Raw genomic sequence first — 16,513 nt, 5'->3', positions numbered from 1 at the left:
ATACAACAGGGCAGGGCACAGATAGGCAGCATTTCAGAAATGTAAAAAAAAAAAAAAAAAGCCTGTAGAAATGCTAGATTGACAGACAAGAATGTGCTCAAAAGCACTGGGAAGCTGGAAACCTTTCTTTTACATTCTGCTCTATTTATTACTCAATTAGAAAAACTCACCTGATAAAAGGAGCAAGAAATTACCCCGCTTAATGACACAGATAAGAGAAGAAAACAGAAGCATTTAATTCCCATAAGCATCTCTTGTCTTTTGTCTCAGCCTGCTTTTTATGCCTGGATTATGCCAACACTATTAATCTTTGTGTCTGTGACTAACTCCTGGGTTTTTATGTTAGTGACCTGATTCTGCACTAACATGCTCCTCCCAGTTTGGTGAAGCTCCCCATGTGATCTATTCTTCCCCCTAAATAAAGTTGAAAAATTTGGCTGGGATCAGTGAGCGCTGCTGAGGTAGCGGGTGTGTGGAGCTATTCCACCCTCCCTGCATCTGCAGCACAAATAACACGCCTGTTCAGCACTATCTGCCTCTCGGTTTTAAAGACCAAGGGGGGACGAGACTGGCCAGTTAGCAAGGTCTCAGGCTACCTCCATGGTCAGGCTTCAGCACGGGCTCCCAGCCTTGCCACTCCCTGATCACTCTCCCCTTTTGAAAGTAGCCCAGCGAGCCGAGGAAGATGTGGCCAGAGAAGGTGAGTGCTGCATGGCTATGATGAATCCTTTGTGCGGAACCGGAGGCTCATTAGAAAGTGGAGGAGGGAGGGGGGCAGCGGTCGCAATTTTTTAAATGGACACAGTCAAAAGCCTTCTTTCCTTCCCCGATATGCCAAGGGCACATGTGCCCCTTTCAGAGGGAATCTACCTAATGAGCTGATTTCCCAACAAAGCTCATTTTCCTGGCGTGGGGCGCAGAGCACAGCAGCAAAAAGCCCAACCATCGGAAACCGCCTGCTGCAGACGTGCCGTTTGTCCGGCCGGGCAGGGGGGTGCCTCGCCGGGCACAGCTCAGAGGGCTGCTCCCGCTGCACCCTGCTCCAGCCCTCCGCAACCTCCCAACCGGGGGCACGGCACGGTGCTGTACCCAGTGCGCGGGGCTGGCACGGCACCGGCTGTCACCGCACCGGCACGGCTGGCACTCGGCATGCAGGGTTGGCATGGCACGGCACCGCGATACCCAGCGTGCGGAGCTGGCACCCGGCGTGCAAGGCTGGCACAGCATAGCACTGCACGGCGCGGTACCAGCACGCAGGCTGGCACGGCACAGCACCGCACCGGGCAGCGCGGTACCAGCGTGCGGGACTGGCACGGCGCAGCAGGGAGCAGAGCAGCACCCCAGGGCCGCGCTGCTCACCCCGCTGCCCCCGGCCCGGCACAGGGCCACTCGTGGCCGCCGCTGGGGCTATCCAGCTGTAGTCAGAGGCATGACCGTCCTCCCCTGGGTACCAGCAGCTTTCGATGCATACACCCACCACGCACCCCCCCTTCACAAAGACATATGTAACATCCTCCCTCATAGCACAAAGGTTCACCGAACACCCCTATAAACATACCCTCCTCCGCTCAGGCAATGTGCATTTTCCTCTCCATCCCCACCGGGGCCCCAGGGACCCCTCACCCTTTCCCATTCATCATGCACCCGCTTCTCCACATGCATATAAGCCTCCCTCTCAGTTACCCGTGTTACTTGTCCCCTTTGTTTGCCCACAGACGTAGCGCGCCCCTTCCTCCCCCTCCATACATACACCCGGTCAGTATGTCTTGCTACCTATGCGTGAAGGCTGAACCTCTCACCCCACAAAGGGGAGAAGGTGACATACCCCTCATCCCCTTCCACCCACGGCTAAAGCAGTGCACAGACACCTCCCATGTAACCCACTGATCTCTAACACATTAACTGATCTCAAATGCATTTCGCGTAACTTTTCCCGTTTGGTATGTGATTGGAGCTAAAAGGAAAGTCAACGCTGACCAGTAAGCACTGAATGCTTAAAGAAAGTCTTTATTCCCTTCTCACCCCTTGCCTACTCCTTTAACCTGAGTGCTGGGACCAGCTTACTGCACACCAGTTCTATCCACCCCAGAGACAAGCTCCCTGGGCTTTAAGACCAGAAGAGGAGGGCAGTGAGGAGGAAGGAAGGATGCTTTCTGCTTACCTAGAACTCTCAAATTAACAGAGACTGTGCCCAGTCCCTGCTGTGGGAAAACAAATGTGGTCTTATTCCAGAAATGTGCAGACAAAAAGTAGCTAGCTGCACCTAAAATGACACTCATCACTCCTCCTCTCAGCCCCCTGCTCCCTCCCACCCTTTAACTTATTATTTTTCTTGCGCAATTTTAAAGGTGAAACTCCCCAAGTACTGAATATATTGTAGTCCTAGACTGTAACTATTCATCAAGAACAGGCACATTGGCTGGAAGGAGAAGAGTTTTCTTTTTAAATGAGTTGGATGAATACTTGAATGTTCAAACAATCTTTTGCTCTTTGGCACATTAAAAAAAAAAAAAGAAAAGTTATCCCTGCGGGAGTTTCAATCTTGGCAGATTTTAGATCCAAGAGAAAGACTGCAAAGCATCCCATCCGTAATTACTTTCCTTGCTAGCAGTATGGAAGGAGAAAAAAGGAGAGGAGCGATTAAAAAAGGGAGGGGGACACGAAAGCAGATCCGATTTGTTCATCTCCCTTTCACAACCAATTAGCCCAGAATCAGAACCCTCCTTCACCTGCAAAGAAAATGAGAATGTAATGAAAAGGCTACTGATTGTCTTAAGATCTTATTTTATGAAGGTTCTTAGGTATTGTTCATTTGAATTCAGCTCTAAACAGCTTTCAGTTTTCATTTATCCTGTAACTCAAGAGAACAATTAAAACATCTACTTGTACCTGGACTGGTAAGTACTTGTTCTGACTCCAAAAAACATGTAACAGACCATTAGGACAAACTGATCCTGGAAATAGGCAAATGGAAAAAATCACTGAGCAACTTTAAGCATCAGTGTAGGCTAGGGAATTGTTTGCACTCCAGGATTTGTGTTTTCACAGAATAACATTTAAAATACAGACTAATGGAAAAATTCACAGGCTGCCTCTGTAATCACAGGATGTAATTGCCCCTGATTTTGAAAGGTGTGTGGGAAGAACAGCATAGAATGTTGTGCAAAAGAAATGAATATGAACTAAATTAGCAAGAAGTTAACCATGAAAGACAATTTCAAAGAGAAAAAAGAACCCATGTTTTATGGGGTACATTTTTTAGCTGATGATAAGACTGTTCCTTTAGTCAGAAAAACAAAGAATGGCTTATGAAGAAAATCCACCCTCTGAAAAGAGGAATAGCTTGTGCTGTTTTGGCAAAAATAATCTCAACATAGTTTTTAAAAATTCAGTGAAGCCTATTTCAAAGTGAAAATCATGAAGGAACAGATCTGTTCAACTGTTTAGAGAACAGCACTTTGATACAGCACTGTTTTCCAAGTTTAAAAGGGAAAAAAATCCAAATCCTTCCCCACATATGAGCACGTGAAAGGAATAAGAGTCAATGTCTCTTCCTAACATATTTTATTACAGCACACCTAAGCCTCAGTCAGCACACCTATGGGGAGCATTTAATATACAGTTTCAAAGCTACCCTAAAAATGTCATACAAGGATTTCACCGATCAGGATGATAAACTTTCCTTACACCACTATATAGACAAGAAGGCTAAAATATGTGTCACAGGTACATTTTAGTAACACTGGTTTAAGGAGGGAATTAAGTCAAGTGTTCAGTCTAATAACATGACTTAGCGTAGTTTGTTCCTGGTAACAGGCACCAGCAACTTCCATAAGGATTTGGACTTTGTGCAGACAAGAGATAGTACTTGCCAAAACATGCAGTTACAAGAAGGCTGTAATCACACCTAAAAAGCTGCTGGTGTTTATCAAATTGCAGTTACACTAAATTAACATGTCTATACTATCATGAGAAGCCACCAACAAAATCAGTGGGATGAATATCAATTTCAGAGAGAGTCTAAATCTACAACACAACAGGTCTGCTGCTTCAATCGCTCTACACTTCAGGGATTACTTAATTAAAATTAAAGCCTTAAAAACTGGAATTAGCTCCACATGGGTTCTCTATAAACTAAACGCCCAGGAAAACAGTATGCTACATTTATGGTCCACGCAAAGCACAGACACCTGCCCACACGAGTTCTTCTGGAATGTAAAAGCAGATGTCCTGAGCAGTCGCACAGCCTGCAACTTCCATCTGAATCAACGGAAGCTGTTGTGCTCAGCATCTCTCAATACAGAGGTAAGATGGTATCAGGTTCTGCTCTAAAATTATTTGCTTTTGTCATATACAGACTGTCCCTCAAAGTTATCCAAGCCCATTGCAGCTTTAAAGAGAATCAAGATCCCACTAGATATTGTTCATTTTATAGGAACATGATTGAACTTTCTGTTGGCTTACAGATCTGACCAATCCTGGAATGAGTTATTACAAGTGCTCCCAAAACTTCCAATCTTTTTCTCTTCTTGCATAAAGGAGGAGAAAAACTCAGGTATAATGAAGACAGAACAGGCTGAACAAGTGCTAAAAGCAGAGTTTTCTTGCTCAATAGGGTAAAAATAGTGTAACGTATTCTGAGACTAGGACTAGAATTTTATACACTTAATTAAAAGATTGACTTGCTTAAATCTTTAAGTTGCCAGTTACCTCACTGGATGTAATCACAAGGGGTTTATGCAAATTAAGTTTCTAAGGATGACTATGTGTAAAAATCTAACACAGATAATTTCTTCTATTTTGTTTTGAGATTAACAGTACGGCAGACAAAGGCATAGAGAGGCAGTTTGATTTTAGGACTTCTCAGATAAATCTATGGTGTTTAACACCTACAAACCCAGTGACACTACAAACATACCTGAAGCATCGTTCTGTAACGACCCAATGCTTATTATTTAAGCCCATAGTCCCGAAGTACACAGAACCTACTGGGAAATAGGAAGCCTAGCTCGCTCTCAGCTGAAAGCTGATCGGCACTTTGTAGATCAAAACCTTAAGATTTCCAAAAGTATTTTAAGCATCCAGAGATAAAGACAGATAGATGTGTACTAGTATGTCCAAGGGTTCTGAAAATGGCAAGGGCGGTCTTATGTACATAATTTAAAATACTCCTAAAATCTGGCCTTTCATTCTTACACATGAGTTTATAGAAGATGCAGCAAAAAATAAGCAGTGTGGCTAAAACATGTCACTACGTGCTCTTTTAAGTGTTTCCTGCCTTCTCTCCTTCTCCCATTCCTTCCTTCCTTCCTTCCCTCCCTCCTCCTTATCCCTGCTTTAATTTGCTCTCACTCCCACTCTGGCTTTCATCTGCAATTTTGAGCAGAAGTGTATTAGTAAATGTCTTGCTATGCTAGCTCTGGAGGAGGAGAAAAGAATCATTTACATATCAGGTTTACAACATGATGGATACATTTCATACCAATGTTTTTACATCAAAAAGATGCAAATTTAGAGAAAGGAGGCACATTCTTCCATAATGCAATAAAAATGGAAGAGACAATTTGAAAGGCAGCAGGGAAATTTACAAGTAAGCTGAAGGCAGAAAGCAAGCAAGCCCAAAACTATATTAAAAAGCCAATATATATTTAAGACAATATAAATGCTGGAAGTAATTCAACATTTGAAAATGCACAGTGTATGTACAGGTGGATGAGTACATGAGAAAGACACACAAAGATAGAAACCAAAGATTCTCCTACTACTGAAATCAAAGAGTTTTTTCATATTAATTCACAAGGAGCAGGTTTATAGTTTCAGGTCAGATGTCTTTACTTTGGAAAGACGTTTTTGTGTTAATTGGAGAACAGTATTATACATTTTTCTCACTTGCTGCTGGTTTATATATCCTTATCAACCATTCTTAATCAATATCATCAGGAATTCAAAGGAAGTTTGAGTTAGCCTAAGGGTCAGGTATGTACAATCAGCTTCCTATTAAAACAACAAAACTGCAATAGCTCACGTATAATTTCTGGCCTTCATCCTTCCAATGAAGCTGAAGATTTTAGACATTCACTGAACTCAGTCCTCCCTTTAACTGAAACACAGAATCAGAAAACAGAGTTATCCTAACAATAAAAAAAAGCAAACCATATCCAATTAAAACTTCATACAAGTCTGGTCTCCCACCTGGCATTTTGACTTTTTTTTTTTTTTTTTTTTTTTTTTTTTTTTTTAAGGATTCCATGCACATCATTATTACTCTTTTTAATATAACACTGATAACGTCATTATTACCAAGTCACTAGCAAACAGAGGCAAGTTTTGCCCTTCTAAAAAGGGATGAGTCTCAGTCAAATCAAAAACCTGTTGATCAACGTTCTTATTTCTTTTCAGTAATTCAGTATTTGACAGATGCCAATAATCTGAATTAATATTTGAGACACTGATTTTTGTTACTGAAATTTCTTTTGTTCTTCTCATATAAATTACATCCAACCTGCTCTTACTTTCCACCCTCAAAAACTACACAAAACCTCAAAAATCTTATACTGAGTTGTACTTTACTTTAAACATTAGCTTACTAAAACAGAAAGATATGAAAACATGAGCCACGGTAGCAAAGTTCATCTCTAGGCAAGGACATGTACCACATCAATAGCCTACGCTTATGTAAGTATCAAAGTAAAACATTACTATTTCATTAAAAGGTTTAGAAATGTATTCAGCTTACAGATATTCTAATACGCTTTCATGAAAAGTTTCTTCCAACAAGTCAGTATTTCCAGACAAAAAAAAAAAAAAAATCACTCAAATTATTTTTGTAAATACCTGAACCTTTCTAATATATTTTATTAAATATCAATGGGAATTAAATGTGCACAGTCCTGAGATACTAGCTGGCATGTTTGTAATGCTCAAAATACACTGAAGACTTATGAGTCACACAAAAACAACAAAACAATCTAAGAATAATTTATTGTCTACTGTTTGAATTAAATTAGAGCATGGACAATGAAGAATGTTTGGAGATTTTTTAATGGAAAGTTTCCTCATGAGAATGTGTTGACACTGACACTTCAGTAGATGGAACCTGACTCAACTCGAAATGTGTGTGCTGTGTGTGTATATGAGTGTGTACTTAATACAACGATTACAGATAACATGAAGAGTCTTCTCAAAATTTGAGTACTAGAGGTCCAACTCTTTCTCAAAAACTAAAATCTCAGTAGGATGTTGCAATATGAGCTGATACTAAGCCATTTACCTCTACTGCTCCTGTGGTCTCACCAGTGCTGAAGAGAAGTGAATAATCACTTCCCTCAACTTGCTGACAACACTCTAATGCAGGAGAGGATGCCATTGGACTTTACAACAAGAGCACAATGCTGGCTCATGTTCAGCTTGGTGTCCACCAGGACTCCCAGGTCCTTTTCTGCAAAGCTGCTTTCCAGCCACTTGGCCCCCAGCATGTTCTCGTGCATGAGGCTGTTCCTTTCCAGGGACAGATCTTTGCATTTCCCCGTGTTGAACTTCCTGAGGTTCCCCTCTGTCCACTTCTCCAGCCTGTTGAGGCCCCTCTGAATGGCAGCATAGCTATCTGGTTTATCAGCCACTCCTCCTAGATCTGTATCATTCACAAACCTGCTGAGCATGCACTGTAAGTCATCAGTGACAATACTGAACAGCACTGACCCCAATATCAGTCCTTAAGGTACTCCACTACTGGCTTGCCTCCAAGTGGACTTTGTGCTGCTGATCCCAACCCTTTCAGACCAGCAGCTCAGCCAGTTTTAAATCGACCTCACTGCCCATTTACCCAGTCCATATTTCATCAGTTTGTCTATGAAATGGTCTGGCTGAGAGTGTAAAAAGCCTCTCCAAAGTCAAGATAAACAACATTCATTGCTCTCCTTCATCCACTGGGCTAATCATTTCATCATAGAAGGCTACCAGGTTGGTCAAGGTTATTTTCCCCCTCATATATCCATGCTGACTACACCCAATTACCTTCTTATCCTTAATATGTTTGGAAATGGTTTCCAAGAAGATTTGCTATGTTACCTTCCCAAGGGACTGAAGTGAGGCTGACCAGCCTGTACTTCCCCAGATCCTCCTCCTTGCCCTTCTTGAAGAGCTCTGCACCCTTTGCTTGCCAACCTGGTTCACCAATTCATCCCCAAGCAACAGGAAGAATCATTCTTTACCCTCAAGAAGCTTAAAAGCAAGGCAAACTAGAAAGTGGTGCTAGCATTGCCGTATTACCCACAGACACTGAGTGGTTTGGTCATAGTCACTCAAGAGTCTGCAGCAGAGCCACAAACAGACTCTTCAGACATTGTTTTGAAGGGCAGGGATTTGTCCATAAAAGCAGTCTCCTTCTCCCAAAATGCAGCTGAAGCACAAGCAGTACTTTGCAGACTTAAGATTTTAAAAGGATTCCTGTTTTGTTTTTGAAAATACACATACCCGAACTGACGGTGAAATAGAATTACAAATAACATCCACTCACCTTCTTGGAACAGTACCGTACAGTACCAGATGCCTAATGATTTTATATCTTATATATTTTATATTCCCCATAGGAATCTGATAGCTGTGGATACAGATGAGATGAGATACAGGTTCAGGCAAGTATGACAAGATCTTATTTTCATTAGTGCTGAGACATTCCACCCTCCTGGACTTTCATGTGGGTGGTGGACACTTAGCTACTCCATAAATCAGAAGGGCACTGCTCAGTTTCTTAAGTTCTTTTATTACAGTTTCTTTCTTTAGGCTACTTGAGAAAGATGTTGAATACATAGCCAAGTAGCACTAAAACAGTCTATTGTCATAACCTCCTGATATACAACTTGCCAGTAGTGCAACTTGTAGACATCATCAAAGATGTGGTAAGTTGCACGTGTTCTCTTATGTGAAATGAGCTTTCAATCAGCTTTACAAACAAGTGGGTTTTTGTCCTAAACTACAGTAAAATTTGGCTTTTCAACTTTCTTTAAAATCAACATTTATTTTTGACTATGTGAACATATTGTTCCAAACTGGCAAGAACTGCTCATTTACATCTTTTAACATCAACAGAATGCTAATCTATAGTAAACAGTCTCTATTACAAAGAAGAAAGTGCTGTTAATTAGTAAGAGAAACCCTCAGTCCTCTGCTAGCCTGAGTGGGATGAACCACAGATTTCTATAAAGAGGATGGATTACAATTGCATCCTATCAAACAGAGCATCTCCAAACAAACAGTTATGCTGCACGATTTCTGAAACCTAATTTTGGCCACAAACCATTTGGGAGTAGGGTGGAGGGGGTTTAGAGCAATCTGTTATTTGAAATAAATAGCTCTGAAAGTGCTTACAGCTCCTCAAAGTAAAATATCCTGGGGCCAAATCCTACTGTCCTGAGTAGAAGTAGGAATCAGTAAGAGCAGACCAGCCTTGTTCCTCATCAGATTTAACTCTAAAATGGGTTTTGGAACAGAAGAGTGAAGGGGGAGGGCAGACCAACTCTTCACCTTCTCCAGATCAGCTCTTAACTTCAGAACTGCTGAGTAAATTTTTTAGGATTTGTCACACACAGCACGTACCAAAGCCAAATGACTTAAATGTATTTGAAATTCTATCAGAATTATGAAAGAGCAAGGCTTTTAAATTCTAGATTACAGCTCACTGCATTAAGGGGAGTTCACCTCTTAAATAATCCTGTGTCATTTTTCACCCAGGTCATTTTTCCAGATTCCACATTTGCAATCAGTGAGGACATCTTCTAAACTCCAGTATAACGAGGACAAAAACCCCAAATCAAAATCCTCTCCAGACAAGCCACGTCTGAGAGCAAATATCAAAGAAGAGGGGAAAATAAAAACCCTTCGTTAACATGAGAGCTTCTGTTTTGTAGCGGATTTTGTTAATGCCTGTGATGTTAGTGAAACCAAGCCTACCCCTCAGTAAAAAAATATGCCTTTGATTTCACTCTCTTTTGGGAATATTTGGGTGAAGAAAAAAAAACCTCTCACTGAACAAATTCATAAGATATAAACTACACTTGTTGCAGTGCTTGTTTTTCTTTTAAGCCTGAGGATAAGCCCTGCCACCACAATGTTACTGGAAAATTGATTCGATTTTCTTCAATTATCTCTTCAAGAAAACAAAGAATCACAAACTGGCAGTCAGCTAAGCAACTTTCCCCCACCCCTTGATAAAGACAACAACAGTGCACACACGTTTCTGACTTACACAACTTCGGATATAGATGACCTGTGCTGTAAACTTTGTGACACACACTGTTATTCCTACGCTCCCTGGCTTCATAAACAAACAAAGCTTCTGAGCCTCATCTATGCCTGGAGAACCCGAGGAGAAAACTGTCTTACGAATGACACAGGTGACAAGGGAATCATAGTTCTTGCTTCTTCAGAAATTTTGACTGAGTGAGAACAACTACTGAATCCCAATGAGGCTCAAGTTCAAAGAAGTTCCTGTACCTACACTTCTGGCCTCAACAGACTATGAAAACTTTGCTAAACTAAACACAACAACAGACACTGAAACTAAGCAGCTAGAGGGGTCCCTCTCATCCACTATTGCACTGATAATAGTGCTGATTATTATTTTCTCTTTGATAATGACATCCCTAGTAACCTACTGTTTTCACAAGTGGAAACTGCGAGGTAAAAAACTGCAGAAAGCACAAGAGGAGTATCAGAAAGACCACGAAAAGAGCATTTTTCAAAGCACGCCTGGACTTGTTTCATAAAAAAAAAAAAAAAAAAAAAAAAAGATCCGCCATGAAATACTCTTGCATTACCTGAAAATGAAAATAATAAAAGAACGGCAACTATGAAATTTCCAAGCAAATATATCCTTGTTTTATCTCATTTATAAGAGTTGTTAGCAGTTTGGAGATTTCCTACCGCTTTATTATACATATATATATATATTTATATATTTAGCCTCATTTGTGCAAAGTAAAACCAACGCAAACATGCATTTTTAATCTCTATTGTACTACTAAAACAGTAAATTTAAATCTGTTCCTCGCACTCTTTCAAAAATCCACTGGCCCATGGAAGGCAAAAAGGTCAGATTTTGGCTAATGCAAAACAACACAGCTGATAAAAATCGGTGAAGTTGTGTTGTCTTGCACTGATCTAATCATCTGGCTGCAGATTTTGAAATCCAATTGGAGTCTTAAGTAAATCAGATTCACAGATACTCAGCAGTAGCAGCCTGGTCCTGAAAGCCTGTAGCTGAAGAACTCTTCATGTCTTCAGCAACAGTTCCATGCAGAAAGCATGTAGGACCAAGCCCTAAATTTGTTGGCAGGTGGTAAGTCAGTATTTCTTTCACATAAGGTTCAGTGCCGAGAGGTGCTAGTGGCATTCCAGCCGTAAGCAGATTAAGGACATCCAGCGTTAGTGGAACCTAACTTACCAAGGAAAGAGCAAGCCTAACGCACTTTTTTAACTAGGCTTGTAATTATTTTTAAACCAACCATACAATGGTGTGTTTCTATTTTCATAGCCTGTAATATTATGTCACAGAAAAATGACAGATCTATTGTGAGTAACATATATAAGTAATATTTTCTAAAAAAGTGATGGATGTAATATTAATATACGTAATTGTTTTAAAAAGTAGAACACATGTAAAATTACAAACAAAAAACCCTGCTCAAGTATATAGCTTGCTTGCAATTACCATTAATGCTGTATGTATTTTTAAACAAGCTATAATACTGTGATGATGCTGTAAACTTACTTCTGTAGGCAAAAAATGTTCTATTTAAAAATGTCAAGATGAAGGATGTAAATGTTCTTAAAGTGCTATCAACTAAAAGTATGAATTTTCACAGAATATTCTAAAGGATTCTGTTACATGCTACAAATATATTTTACAAACGCATTTATGGATCATACACACTAGTCTATGTGAGAACAAACAGTACTATTTTATTACAAAATAAATAAATAAGCAGTGAATATCCATGCCCAGAAGCTGGAAAATGTTTCTTTTTTAAGGTACCCTGATCAATTCTATAGGTAGTTTGAAAGATAGAGGACGTAATACCTTACTGACAGAAGGTATACACTCCCCCTCATTTCCCAGCCTCCCCCCATACAGATCATGCTGCTGTCAGCGCAGGCTAAGATCTTCAGAATCAGTTGTGGAGGAAAAAGGAACAGTTAGCTAGTTGCATAAAAACAATGCAAATGTAGCATTCATAAGATTAATATATGTATTCACAAAATTAAAAAACATATTTTAAACACAGTGGCATTTAGAATACCAACTCTTGCAGGCAGTTAACAATTTGCACGTAGTGTCTACGTTAGCTCTTATTGAGTAGAGACAATAAAAAGTCATTCTCTGAAAATCATACTGAATGGTAATAAAATTACAATTTGAAGAATGCAAGTATATTTCAAAATGCTTTAAAAATACATAGCTGGAAGCACTCCAGCTCTTGCTGGAGTATGCATGTATGATTTGGTATAACTGCACTGAAAGCTACAATTCAGGTTTTTACTGAAGAAGAGTCTGGGCACTGTGTCAGCTAACAATTTCGCAGAGGAACATGATCCCTTCCAGCAGCAAAACCTTGTCCTCAGTGCCACCAGTCTAAAATTTTTGTCAAGCTCCGAATATGAATAAAGGGGTCCAGTTCCTCTTCTTGGAAGCTGATCAAACTGGCTCTGTTAAAAAAAAGAGAAAACAACAAAACAAAAACAAAAAACAAAAACAAAACCCTGACTCTTGCCACACAACAAAGCCATGACTGGGGAGATGGATTTACAGAAAGGCAGTGGCCCCAAGGGGGCCTGAAGCATTTCAGTTTTTAGTATAGCTTCAGAGAAAAGATTCAAGATTAATGTAAGGACTACTGGACCAGTGGGACCAGATCCCACCTGGCTTTAAGTGACCCTGTTCAAGCAGGGGGTTGCACTAGATGACCTCCAGAAGCCCCTTCCAACCTCCGCCATCCTGTGATTACATACTTTGCAAGTAGCTGGAAATCAGTATTCAAACGCGTTTATCTTTGTTCCTAGTTCACATCCAGGCAAGATAATTGCACTAAAACTTCATTCCCATTTAAACATGTGCTAGTAGCCTATTGTGAATGAGAAGTTTATCCTAGAGGAGAAACGAACACAAAGTCCCATGGCCCAACAGATGGTTAGAAACAAGACTAAGGAATGACTGAGCCTTGAAGCCAGATTAATTTTTTTTATAGAGAAAGCTAGGGCAAATGAAATTAGAAATTACATTGCTGCAGTCCACAGGAAACTGATTTTAATGAAAACTTGAGGAATGTAATTTTATCCAAAGGGTCAGTTATAAAGTATAACATCATGAAACCAGTTATCAGCATACACATATTATAAAACAATGCATACACGAAACCCCTTCTGTATTTGTACAAAGTTCAGAGCAATAAACTCTACATGACAAATCATTCAGAACATTAAATAATGCAACTATGTGTAGCATGAAAGCTAGAAAGCAAAAGCGCCAAAGTACTTTTAATAGGCAGATTGATTTGTTTCAGTACTACAGCTGCTTATCATATGAATCACCCTTGATCCACCTCGCTCCTTTTATGCCCCAGCAAGCACAAACAAGGGAGCAGATGAATAAATATTTCTTGATCATAGTTTGAGAGTGTTTCTTTGGATCAAAAGAAAAATCTACTACTGAGGAAGGCAGGGGCGGGGGGAGCTCCTGTGAGGGGAGAAGAGAAGAGACATTATCTACTTTTTTTTTCCCTACGTCCTCCATGTCAGAATTTTTGGATCTCTAGTCTCAAACACTGCAGGACTATAAAATAAATTAGAGACTCAGATCATTCATTCCATTGTACATCCCTAATAGCTGCTACAAGAAAGCAGAAAAGAAACACTCAGATCTCAGACATTCTTGATAAAAAAAGTGAAAGAACTGTACTGAGCAGTAGGAAAACGCATGCAGCAGACATAAGCAAAATATGCTTTGATTTTTCAGAGGAGCTATCTGAATTGTCTTTGTAACATTTATGCAAACAAACAAGAACCATACAGCCACTGTGCTGTGCAAGTATGAATACTATTTCACAGACAAATATTGTCAGATGCCTAACCCAAATAGCTCATAGTTCAATGTATTTACATAAAGGCTTGGCAAGAGTTGCAAAGAAGTATTTCAGTATTTCTAGAAAGCATTTATGTACTGAAAGCAAAAATATCAAAATGTCTTCTTCTACTTATGAAAACAATCAATCTATATTTAGAGTCCTGGAAGTCACTTTCTGTGTTTTTTGTAAGGGCTGAAAGCTGTGTTCATTGGCAATAACAACAAAATGACATTTTCGAAGGATTCAGCTCCTGATCACCACTTCTATATTTGACAGCCCTTATGAGACTTCACATGGAATAATGGGCAGCCTTTGCCTAGTGTTAGGCAGATTGCTAGAGACTTCAAAAGACTCAAGAGAAACAGGGAGTGTAGTCCAAAGCAAATAAGGAACAGAGATGGAGTATCTAAAAAGAAAAGGGTTGTAAGACTGGAAGCTAGGAGTTTTACAGGATTTAAACATTTCTAAGGATTATAGAGTAATGGTAAGAAACAAGCACCAGTTTATTCATTATATAGGCAGCTATGTAACCTGCAGTGACAATTCAAAGATTCAAGCCAAGCTTAGGGGAATATTTTCAATGGACTATCAAACCTGCTGTTTACAAGAAACTAGAAGAAACTGCCCATGAAGCAGTGAGGACAGCTAGCTTTGAACAACTTAGGGCTGCATTATGTTTTCACTTGGGGCTTGACCTACTCAGGACCAACTCCCAGTGAAATCATTCAAGGTAGGTTTTTAAGTACCAAAAGGCAGATACTCGCTAACATAGGTGGACCTATCTACCTCTATATCCTAGCATTTCTTTTCAGGTTTTCCATTGATTTGCAGGAAGTGAAAATAAGAGGCTAAACAGCCCTCAAGCACTCTTATAAACAATATATAGCAAGCATACAAAAGAAAATAACTACACGGATATATTCTTGTCCCAAAATGGGAAAATAAAATGCAACAGTAAAACTTAATCCTATTCGCTTTGTAACAAAAATTCAGTAAAAGTTCATAGATAAGGATATTCCTTCAAGATTTCCACAACCTTTAGAGATCTAAATGCACAGAAGTCAGGAAACCAGAGACTGATGAGAGTCAGTAATTTCATGACTCACACAAGTCCAACGGCCACAAGGTCACTGCAAGACCAATGCAATGAGCTCTTACTGTCAGCAATAATCAGAAAGGTGGGCTGCATTTGTGCCCACAGATCAGCATGTATCTTTTGAGGCTACAATGAAGATGATTTCATTGTCTAACCCACTGAGATCCCCAGCATAAAGGCATTTTATTTGGATGTGTACTGAATACCAACTTTTCACCCAGATACATTCTTTGAAAGATAGTGACTTTGCTATCTTGAAAAATCACAGAAAATTACAAATTCCAAAGTATAGTCAAAAAACAGTCAAAAACATTATTTGGCATCTCATTCCAATTTTAATCTATGTTGTTTTTTCTCTTCCTAGACACCTATCCTATATAGGTTCTATAATTAATTTATTATAATTTCTTGTCCTGTTGGCATCCTCAGTCTTGCTGATTAATTTCTGTTATAGTCTCATTATTTCAGTTCTATAAATACCCCATTTCATTTTACTCCTTTCTATAGTTACTTTGCAACCTTCTTTTTCTCCTCCACCCGGGGCTCTCACTTTCAATTTAACACAAGACAGTGGGCAAAGATTGAGCTGAAATCCAGTAATTACACCTTCCTGCCCTGAAAAACGGAATCATTTATTTTTCTTATGGATAGAAGCAGCTGTGAGCTGTTCTGAAATCCCACAAGCAATCCCCCAAAACCCAATACTTATTACTTGTCAGATTAATAATAGAAAGTGTTGGCTTCCGTAATTTGAAAAACTTATATAGTTCTATTACAATGTATTGCAACATTTGCATTTAGGAAGAATGAAGAGTTGAATCGTAACCCGGATGCCAGTATGCTGGGCATATCTGGTTCCACCTGCAGGAATATTAAACCACCACCCAATTCATCACTGACAAAACAGGTTATATCCACAATCGTTGGCACTCAGTACGTGACTGCCCGCAGAAGACCCTCCCAGTTCTTTATGTCCTTGAGTTATGTTTACTACTTTCAGGCCTTACATTTTCTGACCTTTCAGCTTTTGCCATAAGTTCTTGGGATCCTCTGAAGGTTTGGGAAAGCTTCTGAGTGCTTCTCCTATAAGTGTAAGCACATCCTGAAATAAAAAGGAAACATGGAAATTACTTGGGTTTGTATTCCGGTCATTTCTCATGTCCTGTATCACAGGTCTACCATTGGCAGCTACAACCAGTCCCCCAAAAACAACTAGGTAGGCAGCACTCATCGCAAAGTTTTGCTGGATTTTTGAAGCATCTTGCTTAAAAACTTTGTTGAACAGTGTGGCCAGTGATTT

The 16,513-nt window shown here is 39.9% G+C and overlaps 1 protein-coding gene across 5 annotated transcripts in view; it reads right to left on the bottom strand.

Moving 5' to 3' along the window:
* The window catches only part of C21H8orf48 (chromosome 21 C8orf48 homolog), a 108,648-nt gene that overhangs the window by 76,228 nt on the left and 15,907 nt on the right, over positions 1-16,513 (bottom strand). The window contains exons 6-7 of one of the 5 annotated variants that reach the window (XM_029997550.2): positions 16,231-16,315; positions 6,026-6,100 (exon numbers count right to left, since the gene is read on the bottom strand). In XM_029997550.2, the coding sequence (XP_029853410.1) occupies positions 6,042-6,100; positions 16,231-16,315 (144 nt within the window). In that variant the 3' untranslated portion in view covers positions 6,026-6,041. Of the gene's footprint in view, positions 1-5,807; positions 6,101-11,936; positions 12,703-16,220; positions 16,316-16,513 lie in introns of those variants that run through there. The other 4 variants (XM_029997552.2, XM_029997551.2, XM_029997549.2 and 1 more) reach the window with 4 other exon arrangements.

The sequence above is a fragment of the Aquila chrysaetos genome, chromosome 21 (assembly GCF_900496995.4).
Source record: "Aquila chrysaetos chrysaetos chromosome 21, bAquChr1.4, whole genome shotgun sequence".
Lineage (NCBI taxonomy): Eukaryota > Metazoa > Chordata > Aves > Accipitriformes > Accipitridae > Aquila > Aquila chrysaetos.
Note: the sequence above shows the minus strand (reverse complement) of the source record. Positions and strands in the feature narration are given on the sequence as shown.